Here is a 15274-nt window from a genome sequence, read left to right as displayed (position 1 = left end):
CCAGTCCTTAGGCAGAATGGAAATAAAGTTCATAATATGTGTGAAAACAGCCAGAAGCTAAGCTGAAATAGGTTGGCGGGGTTCCTGCCTTAAATCAGCATTTGAACCACTTTGTAGTTGACAGTTTGATTGCATTGACTTCTGCTGCGTAAACTGAATTGTGGCAAAATGGCATTTAAAGCCTTAAGTCTGAGGTTGAGGGGGTGGTTGGAACCAGTTTCCACAGGCTTTGGCTAGTTTATAGTGGGAACTAAATTCACGAAATTCTCAATGAAGGCAGTTGTCAAAATCATTGACTCCCCCTAGGAATTATGTCTTCATGATCTCTCTCTCTTCGCCACAGGGAAGATGGCTAATTGATGATCTTTCTCCCTCCCCTTTACAGAATCACCTCCTACTCCACCACCTACTTTTCCTCCAACTATTCCACCAGCAAAAGAAGGTAAAAAAAAATAATAATACAGTAATGATATGATTTTAGGTTTTGAGTTTCTGTTGGTTTTGTTTGACTGTTTATTTAAAAACCAAGCTATTAATAAAAGATATTTTCTCTTTAATATAAATGCCTGTCAAACCCTTATTGGATACAAACTTATAATGAGTAGCAAATAAGACATGGAGACCTAATGCACAGTCTAATGATTATAGGCGATAATATTGTATTGTAATTATGTAATGGGATAGAGGTGCTAAAAATAACTACATCAACCATGTTACAATATAGAAATGTACCAAACTAATATGTTGCACACTTTAAATTTATGCAGTGTTATATATCAAAAATATTCAATAAAAAAGCTAACAGTAGATTTTGTACACACAGAGTAGATTTTCTAACAGAATTTCTTCATATTTATTTCACTGAAAATATCAGAGTAATAAATGTTTACCCAGGGAAAACAGTTATATAATTTGTGAGTGAGAACATAGTTTGTAATTCTGTAGACAAGAGTAACCATTTCCAGTTTACCTCTGAAATGCCTCTCCCAGTTTTTTGTTTCTGTCTTCATCACAAGAGTTTCTCCTCACCTCTCACCTGAGCTGTTAAGGTAACTTTCTAAAAGAGCTCCCAAACACAATAGTGATTGTTAATTTTTTTATTCTGTTAATGAACATTTATTAACCTTACTATTCATTCTCAAAGTTCTTCACACTGGCTACTTAGAATACAGTAACAATCTATGGTTGCTGCTTTCTGCTTCTTTTCAGTATTGCAAGAGAAATGGGTGCTTGCCTAGATAATTACCAGTCAAAGACATCAGTAGAAAGTGGAAATTATACTGTGGTAGCCCAGAAATGAGAACAGTTCATATTGGTGCAGGTTAATTACTTGTAAAGGGGAAGGAGGAATTTGATCTACATTTTGAAGAATGAGTTCTACAGATAAATAATGGAGAAATTGGAACCCAAAGTCATGGAGTGATGTAAGCACATAATGTGTTTGGGGAACCATAAGTGCTTTGGTGTGGCCCATAGAAAAGGTAAAGACAGTCATGAAGTGGTTTGTGTGCCTGAAGAAGAAGTCTGGGCTTTATCCTATAGGACATCGTGTGCCATGAGGAGTTTTAGGAAGGGAGAATGACCTACGAAAATCTGTTTGAGAAAGATAACCTTGGTGAAATGGGGAGGAGGGATTGGGGCAGGAGGGGGTAAAGGTGGAACACTAGTTGGAAGGTTGCTTTGGAAGACTTCTTCCTCTTACCATGCATTTTAAAGTACTTGTTACATAGTAGAGCTACAATGAAAAGTAAGTTGTTGCCACCTTACTGGAGGGATGTCTGGTCCATGCCCAAAGAGCCTTGATATTTGATCCTGTCCAGAACCATTTGGCATGGACCAAATATGCTCATGGACATTTTGGATAGGACCAAATTTCAAGAACTTTTGGTACAAACCAAGTATCTTTTGGACATTTTGGACAGGCCCAAATGTCCTGCAAGGCACAGCAGCTTAATCAGAGGGATCAGATGCTGGAGAGTATAAGGGTCAAGGAAACAAAGAGGTAATGAGAAACTCTACAAAAATAAAGCTCAGTGTCCCTCCTAGCATACCAGGCAAAGTGCTCAATGAGCAGCCTACACTGTGACATCATTTCCCAAAGTATATTAGTTAACAGCAAAATTGTAGAACTCTGAGTTCCCCCTACATGCCTTATGCTGTTCTGCATCTTTTAAGGCTATTTACACTACTTGGAATGCCAGACTTTCTTCTGCAGTCATATCTAGCCTTTTCTAGCCTAACTATCTATGATGATTTTTCACTTTTGGAACTGAAAACAGAATCCTAATTGATGAATTTACTAGACATTTCTGGTACAGATGTTGCAGAATTCTCTGAGGGCAAAATATTTTTATTTACAGCAGAGCATGGGTATTATTCAGTCAACATTCATGAATGCTCATGGGAGACGTGAGATTTGAAAGGGTCTGTGAGAGTGAGGGTTGCCAGTGTAGAAACACTGGTCCTGTAGATTTCATCATGATGATTTTAGACAGTGGGCCTTTTGCAACTTGAATGCATTATTCATTTTAGTCTCTCTTTGTCCTGAGTGTATTTAATAAAGCCTGTAAACTTTTTATTATTAAAGTGATACTGAATATTCATTAAACCAATGTTAAGAAATAGAAAAAAGTGCAGAGAAGAAAATTAAAAACACAATTTCATATCCCAGAGGTAATTCCTTTCATGCATTTTGATGTATTTTCTTTTTTCCTTTGTATTAAAGAAATTTTTCATTCTGAGTATATTTTCAACGGATTTTGCTCTCATTTCGAAGGTGAAACTTAATCTAGATTTCATCTTTCCTTAGAAATGGAACACCAGGTTTTCTTTTATACGCTTATAATTAATTAGCAGATCTTGTGATTCCTTTCAGCTTTAAATTCAAACCAGAAACATGTAAAATGTAAAATTTTGTAAATCATGGAACTCATGAAAATAACCTCACCAAATCCTTACTGTACATGGAGTATTAACTCACTTGGAGATGGTTTATTTTATATTGTAAATAGCTTTAAGGGACTGAAGTTGCACCTAATAAAAACCAAGTGAAATTCTTTTCTAAAGAAAGGCAAAAGGTACACTATCTCATAGAATATTTGTGTGCAAATGGCCTAAGATTAAAAGATTCAGATTATTAAAGACAAAATTGTTTCATCATTAAACAGAGTCAACCACAATGATCTAATGAAGGAAAAGAGAGCTGTGTAGATAACCTGAAACAAAACATGAAATAGGACATAGACAGAATTTTTGAGCAAGGCTGGAATTAAAGTTTGCTTCTGGCCTCAGTCCAAATGCATATCAAGTTTCAGATTAATCTGCTTTCATTATGTGGCATGCCTTCCTTCTGGAGGTTCAATCTCTGTGATGTTATTAACTCAAGCAGAGGGTGGGGTGCACAGAGTGATAACTTAGATTTCCTTCCAGTCAGTAGGCACTAGAGGGCTTGCTGATGCTTCTGTGTCTAAATCACTTTCGTTCCACATTTTTCCATCCTCTCCTGTCTATTCTTTGGGGCTGAGATGGGTGAATTTTTTTCCTCTTTAATTCCACATATTCGAAAGAAGCTTCTTCGTCATGATGAGGAAACTTCAGTATAGGAGAGAAATGATGGCCAGGAAGCAGAGTGAGCAAGAATTTGGAACATGATTTATACCTTTCCTTTGGGAAAGAGCTCTAGTTACCAGAGGGGAACCATTACGTGTTTTGTTGGTTTAATAGCTACTACGTTTTCCCCTTTTTCTCTGGTTCAAAATTCATTCTCGGTCTCCAGTATGCAAAGCTGCCAAAGCCGACCTGGTGTTTATGGTGGATGGATCCTGGAGTATTGGAGATGAAAATTTCAATAAGATCATTAACTTTCTGTATAGCACTGTTGGAGCTCTGGACAAGATCGGTGCAGATGGAACTCAAGTAAGGCTCATAGATCAATCATTAATTCATTCTATGCATTAAATAATTATTGCAAGCTGTTATGATAGTTGCTTGTCAGGGAATATGGGTAAAGAACTATACTGATTGGATCCAGCCCTAAATGAGAGAATAGGCAGGTCTGAGTTTGGAAGCAGCTTACTGGTGTCTGATAGAGGTTGAGAAGATGTTAGTCCTGGAAAGCTATTGAGTTCAGCAAACTAAAGCAGGTTAGAATGGCCATGTCAGCAGGTGTTTCTTTTATATACTAGAAAAGAGTAACTCCTTTAAGGACACAATCAATATTTTTTTTTTTTTGCCCTCAGGGACATTAAAATCTTTAAAGAGAGAGATCATGGTCATAAATTACTATGGATCAAGCAGACCATAAAACTAATTTATTCATCCAACTAGCATTTATTGAGGACTTATTTGGGTTAGGTACAGTATTGTCATATGGGTATGACAATATCGCTATTTCATGGTGCTCACTTTCTTAAAGGCAGGGAGAGGAGGAGAGACAGATATAAACAGGCAAACAAATAAATTCACAAGGTAGGGATGCCAGCTTTTGAGCTGAGATTTAAGTTTACCAAAGGTTATTTTAAATTATGTGGGGGAGTTATTTTATTTTACTGGGGTTTTTTTGGGGGGGAGTGGTAATTAGGTTTATTTGTTTATTTTAATGGAGGTACTAGGGATTGAACCCAGGACCTCGTGCATGCTAAGCATGCAGTCTACCACTGAGCTACACCCTCCTTGCCTTGGGAGAGTTATTTTAAGTTGCACAATAACAAAGGCCTCTTTGAGGAGATGTCTTCTGAGCTGAAATGTAAATGATGCTGAGAAGATCTCAGAGTAGAATTTCCAGAGAGGGAGAGTAGTAAGTGCAAAGGGTCTAAGATGAGAATGAGTTTTGAGGCTTCAGGTGCTAAAAACTTGTGGCTGGAATAGAGCAGGTGAGCATGTGGGGGTGGGGGAGGAGGAGAGGTGGAAGAAGGAGGCAAAGCCAGATCATCTTGAGTCTTATGGACCATCTAAGGAAATGGGTGTCACCCTAAATGCAATGGGAAGTTTTAAGGAGAGAAGATCTGATATGCTTTTTTAAAAAGATTATTCTGACTCTTTGTGGAACGTGAGTACTGATAGAGGTGAGAGTGGAAGTGGACAGACCAGTTAGGATGCTGCTCTCCTGGTCCAACAAGGAGATGATGGAGGCCTGGGCCAGGGTGGCAGATCTGAGATGCACTGAAATGAACAGATTGGGAATATATTTTTGAACAATGACTGAGGAAATTTGGATGTAGGGGGTAACCGTAAGAGAAAAATAGAAAAGGTGCTCAGAATTTCAGGGAGGGAAAATTTGTTTTGACTAGAGAAATCAGAGGAAGTGTTCTAAAGATGATGACATTTGCAGTAGACTTTGATAAACTGGTAGCAGTTGAAGGCTCATAAAATCAAAGAAAGGCTAGTAAGATGCTGTATTTACTCCCTTCATCATCATTCTGAAAACCAAAGCCAAAAAAAAAAAAAAATCTAAAATGTCCCCAAAGTTGCATAGGAATAAAAGCAAATTATAGGAAATGAAGCCGGGATGGTTTATATTGAAATGATTAAGAATAGATTTTGAAGTAGAATTACCTGGCTTCAACTGTTGGTTCTGCCAGTGACTATCCTAGTAGTCTTATATAAGTTTCTTGACTTCGTGTGCCTCAGTTTCCTGATCTGTAAAATGGTAGAATTGTAGTAATTACTTCATAGGTTTACTTCATAAAGAAATCCTTGGAAAGAATCCAACATCGATTCCCTGACCACTGTCAAGGTAGGAGGCGAAGGCTGCTGTTTTTCCATCTGTCAAGCAAGAAGGCAAAGGGCCTCTAGGCTTTAGGGAGAGATTTTAAAAATAAACTACTTCCTGTAAAGTACTTCAGAGAAAAAAATGCTAGTTAATGTCAGATTTGGTATGTAACGTGTGTGAAATTTTAAACCAAGGAAATTGTGGGTTGGGTTAAAAAAGAAATTAAAACTGTGGTTGTGATCGTGCTTTAGTATGTGCTCCCTGGCCCAGAGGACGTCTGCATATACAAACAAACATACCTTCTCTCTCCAGGTTGCAATGGTTCAGTTCACTGATGACCCCAGGACAGAATTTAAACTAAACTCTTACAAAACCAAAGAGACTCTTCTTGATGCAATTAAACATATCTCATACAAAGGAGGAAATACAAAAACAGGTAAGACCAAAAGTAATTAATTCTTACTAATTACTGAAATGACTTCTTTTTGAAGCATTATAATATGAATTTTTTTAAGAAAAGATTTTTCATCGATTTAAGAACTTTGTTCCTACCCTTCCATCTCCAGCAACACAAAAGTGGGAGGGAATGAAATTGAACTGTCGCCGTCCTTTGTTTCAGGAAAAGCAATTAAACATGTACGAGACACCTTGTTTACTGCAGAGGCAGGAATCAGAAGAGGCATCCCAAAGGTCATCGTGGTTATAACTGATGGGAGGTCACAAGATGATGTGACCAAAATCTCCAGGGAGATGCAGTCAGATGGTAAGTTTTACATAGACAAGCAACAGTGCCTACCAATAATACTCTTAGCATTGTTGTTTTCTGAATACAAATTTAGAAGCTACATCAGCACAACTTAAATGTTTCAAAATCTTAATATTAACTGGACCATGCGATTTTTAAAGTACTTTCCAGATTACAAATCTATTATTTTGCTGTATCTTCTCTAATACTTCCGTTACATACTGGATGCCCTCTGTAAGAAACGCCATCAAACAAGGGCAATACTATAAGAAGGACTATCATGAAGGGCCAGGGAGGGAACCGGATCACAGAAACTCCTCAGTCTCAGCACCACCCCCAGTCTGTAAGATGGAGACTGCAGAATGTGAAGATTACATTGCATAAGATCTTCACAGCGAAGACTAGTTTCATATTTATTTACCAAGCATTGAACTGTGAACCACCTCAGGCTTCTAAGCCTATTAATGTCTCAGTTTCTACTTTTGGAAAAAAAAAAACTGAAATAAAGTTTCTTTATTTCAACCACACTTTATCCCACCAATACTAAAATAATTATTAAAAATACACAAACATGAAGATGTTTCTCAAATAGTAACTATTTTGTTTCAAGCACTGGCTCTCTTAAGCTTCTTTAAAATGGAAAATTTCTTTAGGGGATGATGGGTTATTAATCATATAGTGAATTATGTGTATCCAGAATTCTGATGAACTGTAAAGAATTATCCACCCCCACTGGCCCTCCTAAATAAACATATTTTAAACATTTGGACGTGTCTTAAGTTGCATTGTTTGTTTTTGGTGCAATTTAAAGTAATCAGGCATCGGTTCCCCTTCCACCACAGGCTACAGCATTTTTGCAGTCGGTGTGGCTGATGCCGATTACTCGGAGTTGGTTAGCATTGGCAGTAAGCCCAGTGCCCGGCACGTCTTCTTTGTGGATGACTTCGACGCCTTTAAGAAAATTGAAGATGAGTTGATTACTTTTGTCTGCGAAACCGCATCAGCAAGTTAGTGCTTTGGAATTTGCACTTAACATGGCTTAAAGGCTGAGAAATTTATACCAGTTAAATAATGAGTCTTATCCCGATCTGAAGAAAGCATATTGACTTGGAGTGCTGTTTGTTATGCAGACATTTCGTTTTGTGGTTTTGAGCATTTGGAAGTAAACCTTACCTCCTCCAGGTTTAGGGTTTTAGGCTGATAAACCTAAGAAGATGAGATTCTGTTTCAAAGCAACTCTGTTAAACAGCTGTAGCAGATAGTTTTCAAGAATGCGTTAAGACTGCTCATCAGTGTAACACATTAGAAGTGAGACTTCTCGCAACGTCTGTTCTCAAGTGACCACCATGGATTTTAATAGATCCAGGAGAGGAGAAGGGAGCTGTGACCCTTTGGGGTTTTTTAAATAATGTATATATATGTCATTTTTAATTTCTTCTTGGAATTGTCCTAGGATGCAAGCTTCTAAACATGGATTTAAATTGTGTGTGTGTGTGTGTGTGTGTGGAGGGGAGGTAATTAGGTTTGTCTATTTGTTTATTTATTCAGTGGAGGTACTTGGAGATTGAACTCAGGACCTTGTGCATGCTAAGCACGCACTCTACCACTGGGCTATTACCCCACCCCTGTGACCCTTTAGTTTTAATAGAAGTGAGAGCCTTTCAGTCTTTAGGAGTCCACAGAAAGCCATAGCCACATCTGGTTTGAATTCCCTCCATAATTGACCTCCACAAAAATTATGTTAGCTTCCTGTTTTCTGGACAAGAGAAGAATATTTTCGAAAAATATCTAAATTAGGGTTTTATTTTGTTTGTTTTCTTTCCCAGCCTGCCCACTGGTGCATAAGGATGGCATGGATCTTGCAGGTATGCAGTGTACCAAATTTTCCAAATGCAAATATATTAAAAATTCCCATTTGGGTTCCAGATTTTTTTTTAATCCTTAATAGACCAATTTTGAAATTTAAAATCCTGAAGAGAAAAATCCTGAAGTGACTATTCTCTCTCTCTCCCTCTCTCTCTTTTTTAAGGATTTAAGATGATGGAAATGTTTGGTTTGGTTGAAAAGGATTTTTCATCAGTGAACGGGGTTTCTATGGAGCCTGGTACCTTCAATGTGTATCCTTGTTACCAACTTCACAAAGATGCCCTGGTTTCCCAGCCAACCAAGTATGTTTTCATTGCAAGATACTAAAGCCAATTATTGTTTATATCTCAATGTGAAAATGGTGTCAACTTGAAATATGTTGTAATAGTTCCCAGCAGGATTTTCCGTGATGAATAGAGCAGATATTTAAATTTCTTTAAAAACATTAGACTCACATAATGCTGGTTGAACTTTAATATCTATTCATCTGAGAAAATATGTCAAGGTAGTTAATACTTACATAGCACTACCATATACCAGGCAGTGTTCTAAACGCATGTGTATAGTAACTCACTCAAACCTCCCAACAACTCTATGAAGTAGAGTCATTTATTATCTCAGTTTTGCAAATAATGAAACTAAAGCACAAAGAAGCTGAATGACTTGAATGAGATCACATAGTTTGTTAAGGACCATTCTGGGATTTGCACCTGGCAATCGGGCCCCAGAGCCCACCACACCCTGGGTCATTTTATGCAGTGCTATGAATTCAGATGGCTTTTATCTTTGAGAAGTCACAACAGCAACTCCAAGTACTTTACGTAAAAATCACATTATCTAGTCATTCTACAGTCTATGATGCACATAGGGATTTCTGCGGTCATTTTCAGCAGTTCTGAAGACACCAGAGGTACTTGAGAATACAAATTAGGAATTCCTGGTTTGAGGGGTCATCTCTCAAGATGTCATCAACTACTTTACATTCCAAATCAACATTTGTTTTTGTCTCAAGATACCTTCAGTATTTGCATGTGAAACATCTTCCATGTCTGAATCTTGATGTAGTGTGCACATGTGCGTGAACAAGTTGGGGAGATCATATTCGAGTATTAAATTCATCTGTCCAATTTATAAACTAGTTGCTTTTCCATCTTCTTCCGAAATACTGTCTGTTGAATTCAAACCTATTACAGTATATGTGGCTTTAGATAAAGCAAACATCTAATGTTACCTTTTGACAGATTTTTTTTTACACTGTCAAGTGATGAATATTAAAATGGATATTTGGAAATCGTTCCTACAGACCTAGCCTAAAATGAGAATTGGCAAAGGGAACATCTGTTCCTACTCCACTGCAATTGTTCACCCAGTCAGCAGTGCCCTCCACTCTGCTAAACCCAATCATTGCTTCCCAGCCCTTATCTCAATCGACCTGTCACCAGCATCTGCATTCACTCTCCTCCTTGGGCTTCTGGGACACACTCTGTCTTGAGTTTCCATTACAGGCTGTTCCTTTTCAGTGCTGGCTCCTCTTTTGTCCTCCTCCTCTTTATGTTGGAGGAAGACCTCCTTGTTTACTGAAGACCTCCTTGTTTACTCTGTCTATCTCTGATCCCTAGTGATCTTCTCAGTTGCATAGTGTTGAGCCCTGTATACATGCCAGGGACTCCAAAATGGTACTTCCAGTCCACCCATTTCCCCAAATTTAGACCTGCATATCCAACTGCTTTCTAGATGTCTCTACTTGGATGTCTCATGGGCATTTCATACTTCATAGGTTCAATATCACATCCCTGATCCTCCCTCCAGAACTAGCTTCACCCTAAACCTTTTTCATCTTAATGACAAATACATCTCACGAGTTTCTTAGGCCAAAATCCCAACTCCTTTCTTTCTCTCATGCCCTAAATCCATCTACTAAGGAATGCTGTTGTCTCTGCCCTCCCACCACCTCCATTGTCCTCACCCTGATGTGAGCCACCTCTTCCCTACGTCACTGCAGCAGCCTCCTCAGTGGTCTTCCTGCTGCTCCCCTTGCTTTCTTAGAGTTTGTCCTGCAAGTAGCAGTCAGAATGATTTTTTTTTAACTATAAATTAGATCATGTTACTTCAAAATCTGCCAGTGATTCTCCATTCCTCTTGGAATAAAAGTCAAAGTTCTTGAATGGCCAAAGAGCCCTGCCTTATCTGGGTAGCTATGGTCTCTTTGATTTCACCTCTTGTCTCTTTTAGCCAGTTCTCAAAATACACCAGGCACACCCCACTTGAGTTAGTCTTTGTGCTGGCTGGATGTCTTCATCTCCTGTGGGTTTTTCTTCAAATACTGCCTTCTCAATGAACCTTTGCTCCAATGTAACCTTTTCAGTGAGCCTTCTAAGTAAAGCCAACACCGATGACTTTAATCAAAATTGCACAATAGAGCATTCTGGCATTCCCAATCCCCGTTATGCTGCCCCTTTTTCTGTTGTTGTCTTTTGATAGGATAGCACTTACCATCTTCTAATATACTATATCATTCTCCCTGCTAAATTTAAGTGCTGGTACAAGAGTAGAATCCTTGTCAGTTTTATTCGCTGATGTGTCTCAAATACCTGGTAATAGGCACTCAACAAATATTGAATAAAGGAATGAATAAATAAATATTTAATGTATGCAAATCAAACTTTCATTTTAAAATTCATGCTCAATTCCCACATATTCACAAATTTATCCATTTAATTAATAAATATTATGAATCTCCTTTATATGTAAAAGACCATATTTGTTGCTTGAGGGAAACATTTTGAAGTATATAAATGAGCCACTTAATTGTTAGAGAGATGAGGTGGTGTAGCAGGCTGGGTTCCCTAGGAAGCAGATCCAGAGGGGGAGAATAGAGTGCGGGAAGTTGATGAGACTGTGTTCTTGTGGAAGGAAACAGAAGGAAGTGAGATGGGGCAAAGGAGAGAAGCCATGCTGTGAAGCAGTCTCAGTAAAAGCTTCAGTTGGCCTCAGTTGACAGGAGTTCTGAAAATGGAGCTATCTCCTTTAGAATGAGAGACTCTGGTCCTTATATCCCCTCAAAGACCAGTCATTGAAAAGAGGTGTCATTAAAAACTAGGCATGACCTTGGGAGAGGCATCTCTCTTCCACTGAGGCAAGTCTGAGAGCTGTCTGCAGACATCACTCCCAGTAGCAGGAGTAATTCTTAATTCTTGAAGGTGGCTCTGGATGGTGCCTCACTGCACACAGCACAGCCAGGAATGCAACTAACTACAACATGTGGTAGAAAGTGACTGAGTTAAGTTTTATAAAAGGACTGTAGATAAACATTATTTATAATATTAAAACTTGAAACTACTTTAATGTTTAAGTCAGATAAATAATGGACTAGCCAAACAAGAGGTTGTACAGACATTAAATATCATGCTGTTGAAAAGTATTTAAGGATATATGAAATGTATAGTAAACAGTGCTAAGAAAAGAAAGGGAGAAAACATATAAATTGGACAAATACTTACATTCTTTAAAGACTGGAGGGAAATTCATGACAGCAACACAGTGGTCACTTCTGAATGGGATTAATGGTGGTCTGTTCATTTTTTCTTTTCTGTTTTTCAATTCTTATATGATGACAGTGTATTTGCTTTTATTAAACACTTTTATAAATAACCTCTTGAAGAGGTAAACAATAAAATACACTCTTTGCTTTCCATTTTCAGATATTTACATCCAGAAGGATTGCCCTCTGACTACACGATCAGTTTTCTTTTCCGGATTCTTCCTGACACTCCAGAGGAACCATTTGCTCTTTGGGAGATTTTAAATAAAAATTCTGATCCATTGGTTGGAGTCATTTTAGATAGTAAGTATATTTATTTATAAAACAGTTGCTCATATGTGTATGAGTAATGTATATGAGTGCCAACTTCCCTCTTTTGTGTGTACTGTAGAGTAATTCACTTATTTTAAGACATTTGGAAATACTAATAATGAATTACGGTTCGTTCGTTTATCTACTCATTCTTGCAGCAAATATTCATTGAGTTCCTACTGTGTGCCAGCACTAGGCTCTGGGACTCAGTAGTGAGCAAGGTGGAGAGATAATTCCTGAGACAGCAGGAAGAGCAAGATTGATGTGGGGGAGGAATCAGCCAGAGGGGTGGGGTCAGAAGTCACTTTTCATACATGGATATGGTAAGTGTAAGATGCCTCTTTTGGGTTATTGGACCTGATTCCAACATGTGTGTTGGCGGGTGAGGGATGGAGGAAAGGCTTCTCACACAACACCAAGCAGTTCGTGGACACCAGCAGGGTATCTGAGAATTCAACTCAGATCTGACACTGTTTATCCAGAGGTAGTGTCAGATTCCACAGGTTGAGGGCTCATTCCTACGGGACTGTTCCCCTGCTGCTCCCCCTCCATTTCAGCCACCAGTGGCAAGCTTAGCCTATTACCAGCTATGAATTGGAGGTTCCAACAACCCCCTCCAACTCAGGATGTCAATCACAAATCCAGTAGTTCTGACTGACAGTCTATAAATCAGAGATTCCCACAAATTCCTCCTCTGGTTTGATTCATTTAGTAAATTACTAGAGTGGCTCACAGAATTCAAAGAAGCATTTTGCTATCTAGATTACCAGTTTACTATAAAAGGATATAGCTCAGGAACAGCCAGATGGAAGAGATATATAGAGCAGGCATGGGAAAGGGGTGTGGAGCTTCCATGTCCTCTCCAAGCCCTCTAATCTCCCAGCACCTCCCCATGTGTTCACCAAACTGGAAGCTCTCTGAACCCCATCCTTCTGGACTGTTATGGAGGCTTCATTACATAGGAATGATTGATTAAGTAACTGGCTGTTGCCAATTAAACTCAGTCTCCGACCCCTCTCCCCTCCCTAGAAGTTGTGGAGAGGGGAGGTGGGACTGACAGTTCTAACCCTCTAATCCTGAGTGGTTCTCCTGGCAACCAACCCTTCATCCTTAGGTTACCTAAGGGATTTCTAAAAGCCACCTTATTAACGTAACAAAAGACACATTTATTGCTCTTACCGCAGGAAATTCCAAGGGTCTTAGGAGCTGTGAGGCAGGAACCATAGACAAAGACCAAGTATATATAAGAAATATATTTTGCTCATCTGAGTAACAAATAAATATTTCTTACAAATCACAATACTGCAATGCCACTTTCATATCCCAGGAAAAAATATCAGATTGGCAGCAGCGTATTTTGGGAAGAATTCTGGGATGGAGTTTTATATGTGTGATGCATAAGCCCTAATACTGGGTGAGATCATCTAGAGAGTGAGTTTAGAAAAGAAAGAGATTGGTTCTGAAGAATGAGAAATTCCATTGTTTGGAGGTTGGAAAGTTGAAGGGGAAACAATAAAGGAAACTTCTTAACCTTATGGTCTTGGATGTCACAAATGATGATCACTTAAGAGAATTATCAAGTTTTTGGTTAATGTCCCTGAGTTTTCTAAATATATTTTTAATTTAGGATTCCAGTCAAGCTGGGAACCAAAATTGGTGGCTATTGTTAGGTACTAACTCAAAAGTTTGGATAAGGAAAGCATTTTAAGCTTATTTCCAACTAGTCTTTACTAAAGGACTTTTCAGGACATGGAAATAAATCAACAACTAAACATTGTGAAAACATTTGCATTGATATTGAAACTAAGGGAAAGCTGTAGATTAAAAAGATATAGGTTGTTAACTCCATTTATACCCAGGACTTGAAGACAAAGAAATCTCTTGAAATGATTAATACTTATTTGCTCCTTTTGAAAACATAATGAAAAATTAAATTGTAACCTAGGAATGAATTAGTGAGAAAAATATACCTTTTTTTGTAATAAAATACTCCTTGTAATATGAAGTACTCAAGATTAGAAAGGTTTTGTCACCGAACTCAGGTCCGGCTGCTCACTGCTCGAAAGTCAGTAGGAGAGGCAAGTATTGGTAAGAATGAGAACAGTTGCTTTAATTAGAAAGCTGGCAATCTGAGGAGAAGGCAGACTCATGTCCCAAAACAAACTCTGAAGAGTCTGCTCAGCCATACAAGATTTTAAAGGGAAAGGGGAAATAATCTCAGTTAATCAGTTAGATGGGGGATCAGACTTGTGGCCATCTCCCACTGCATGCAGGCTTGTCAACTCCTCATCATCTTTCTTTAGATGCTATCTTGTTTATACAGTTTGTTCAAGAGACTACTAAAAGGGAAGCTAGGGAAAAGAACTAGTCATCTATTAATTCTTTATTCTTCATTTCTACTTCTTTGATCTATGGAAACAACCAACAGGTTAGGCAAGGTATTGTATGATCAAAAGATTTGAAAGGTACGCTTGGGCTGGAGATGAGTAGAGTGTGAGGGTGCCTGGTTTAAGGTTAGTTACAATATAGCTTTGCTGAAGTGACAAGACAAACAGGGCCTTCTGCAAAGAGCTCTTTCCTGAAAAGAACTCTTGCCTGCCAAAAGCTGCTTATAGTTTTTGTCTAGTTGTTTGTTTGTTCATAATAAAAGACACATTGTAATATCACTATTTTGAGGTGGGGTAAGTTACACGTCCTGGGAAACTTGGTTTGTCCAGTGATTAATAAAGCCAAGGATCTGTTATTTATGTCTTAATATTTGATGAACTTCATTCTTCCTTTTTGTCTGCCTGTACTTCCAACTTCAGACAGCCATCTCCTGAAAGGATGTTGGGGGTGAGAGTAAATAGGCAAGGAAGTATAGAGGAAGGGTATCTGTAGGGGTCCTTGCCTCATCTTCACTATGGTTAAATCAGTTACTCTGGCCAATTGAAAGCCTGGGGCAACCCAAGGACTGTAGATCATTTCCTCACCTCCTCATCATTTTATCCTAAACACAGCCTCAAAACAAAGGTTACGTCATTTTCAGTCATGAGTTGACTTTTAGAAAAATTACTCACCCACTTTAATACTTTCTAAAATGTTCTCATTTTCCTTTGCT

General features: G+C 38.3%; 1 protein-coding gene across 4 annotated transcripts in view; it reads left to right on the top strand.

Annotated features, from left to right (window-relative positions):
- Window positions 1-15274, top strand: part of COL14A1 (collagen type XIV alpha 1 chain) — a 184237-nt gene that overhangs the window by 94989 nt on the left and 73974 nt on the right. For all 4 annotated transcript variants that reach the window (XM_064476868.1, XM_031439558.2, XM_031439557.2 and 1 more), the window contains exons 25-32: window positions 386-442; window positions 3776-3915; window positions 6023-6146; window positions 6330-6473; window positions 7298-7462; window positions 8282-8320; window positions 8485-8623; window positions 12023-12165. In XM_064476868.1, the coding sequence (XP_064332938.1) occupies window positions 386-442; window positions 3776-3915; window positions 6023-6146; window positions 6330-6473; window positions 7298-7462; window positions 8282-8320; window positions 8485-8623; window positions 12023-12165 (951 nt within the window). The remainder of the gene's footprint in view (window positions 1-385; window positions 443-3775; window positions 3916-6022; window positions 6147-6329; window positions 6474-7297; window positions 7463-8281; window positions 8321-8484; window positions 8624-12022; window positions 12166-15274) is intronic.

The sequence above is a fragment of the Camelus dromedarius genome, chromosome 20 (genome assembly GCF_036321535.1).
Source record: "Camelus dromedarius isolate mCamDro1 chromosome 20, mCamDro1.pat, whole genome shotgun sequence".
Lineage (NCBI taxonomy): Eukaryota > Metazoa > Chordata > Mammalia > Artiodactyla > Camelidae > Camelus > Camelus dromedarius.
Note: the sequence above shows the minus strand (reverse complement) of the source record. Positions and strands in the feature narration are given on the sequence as shown.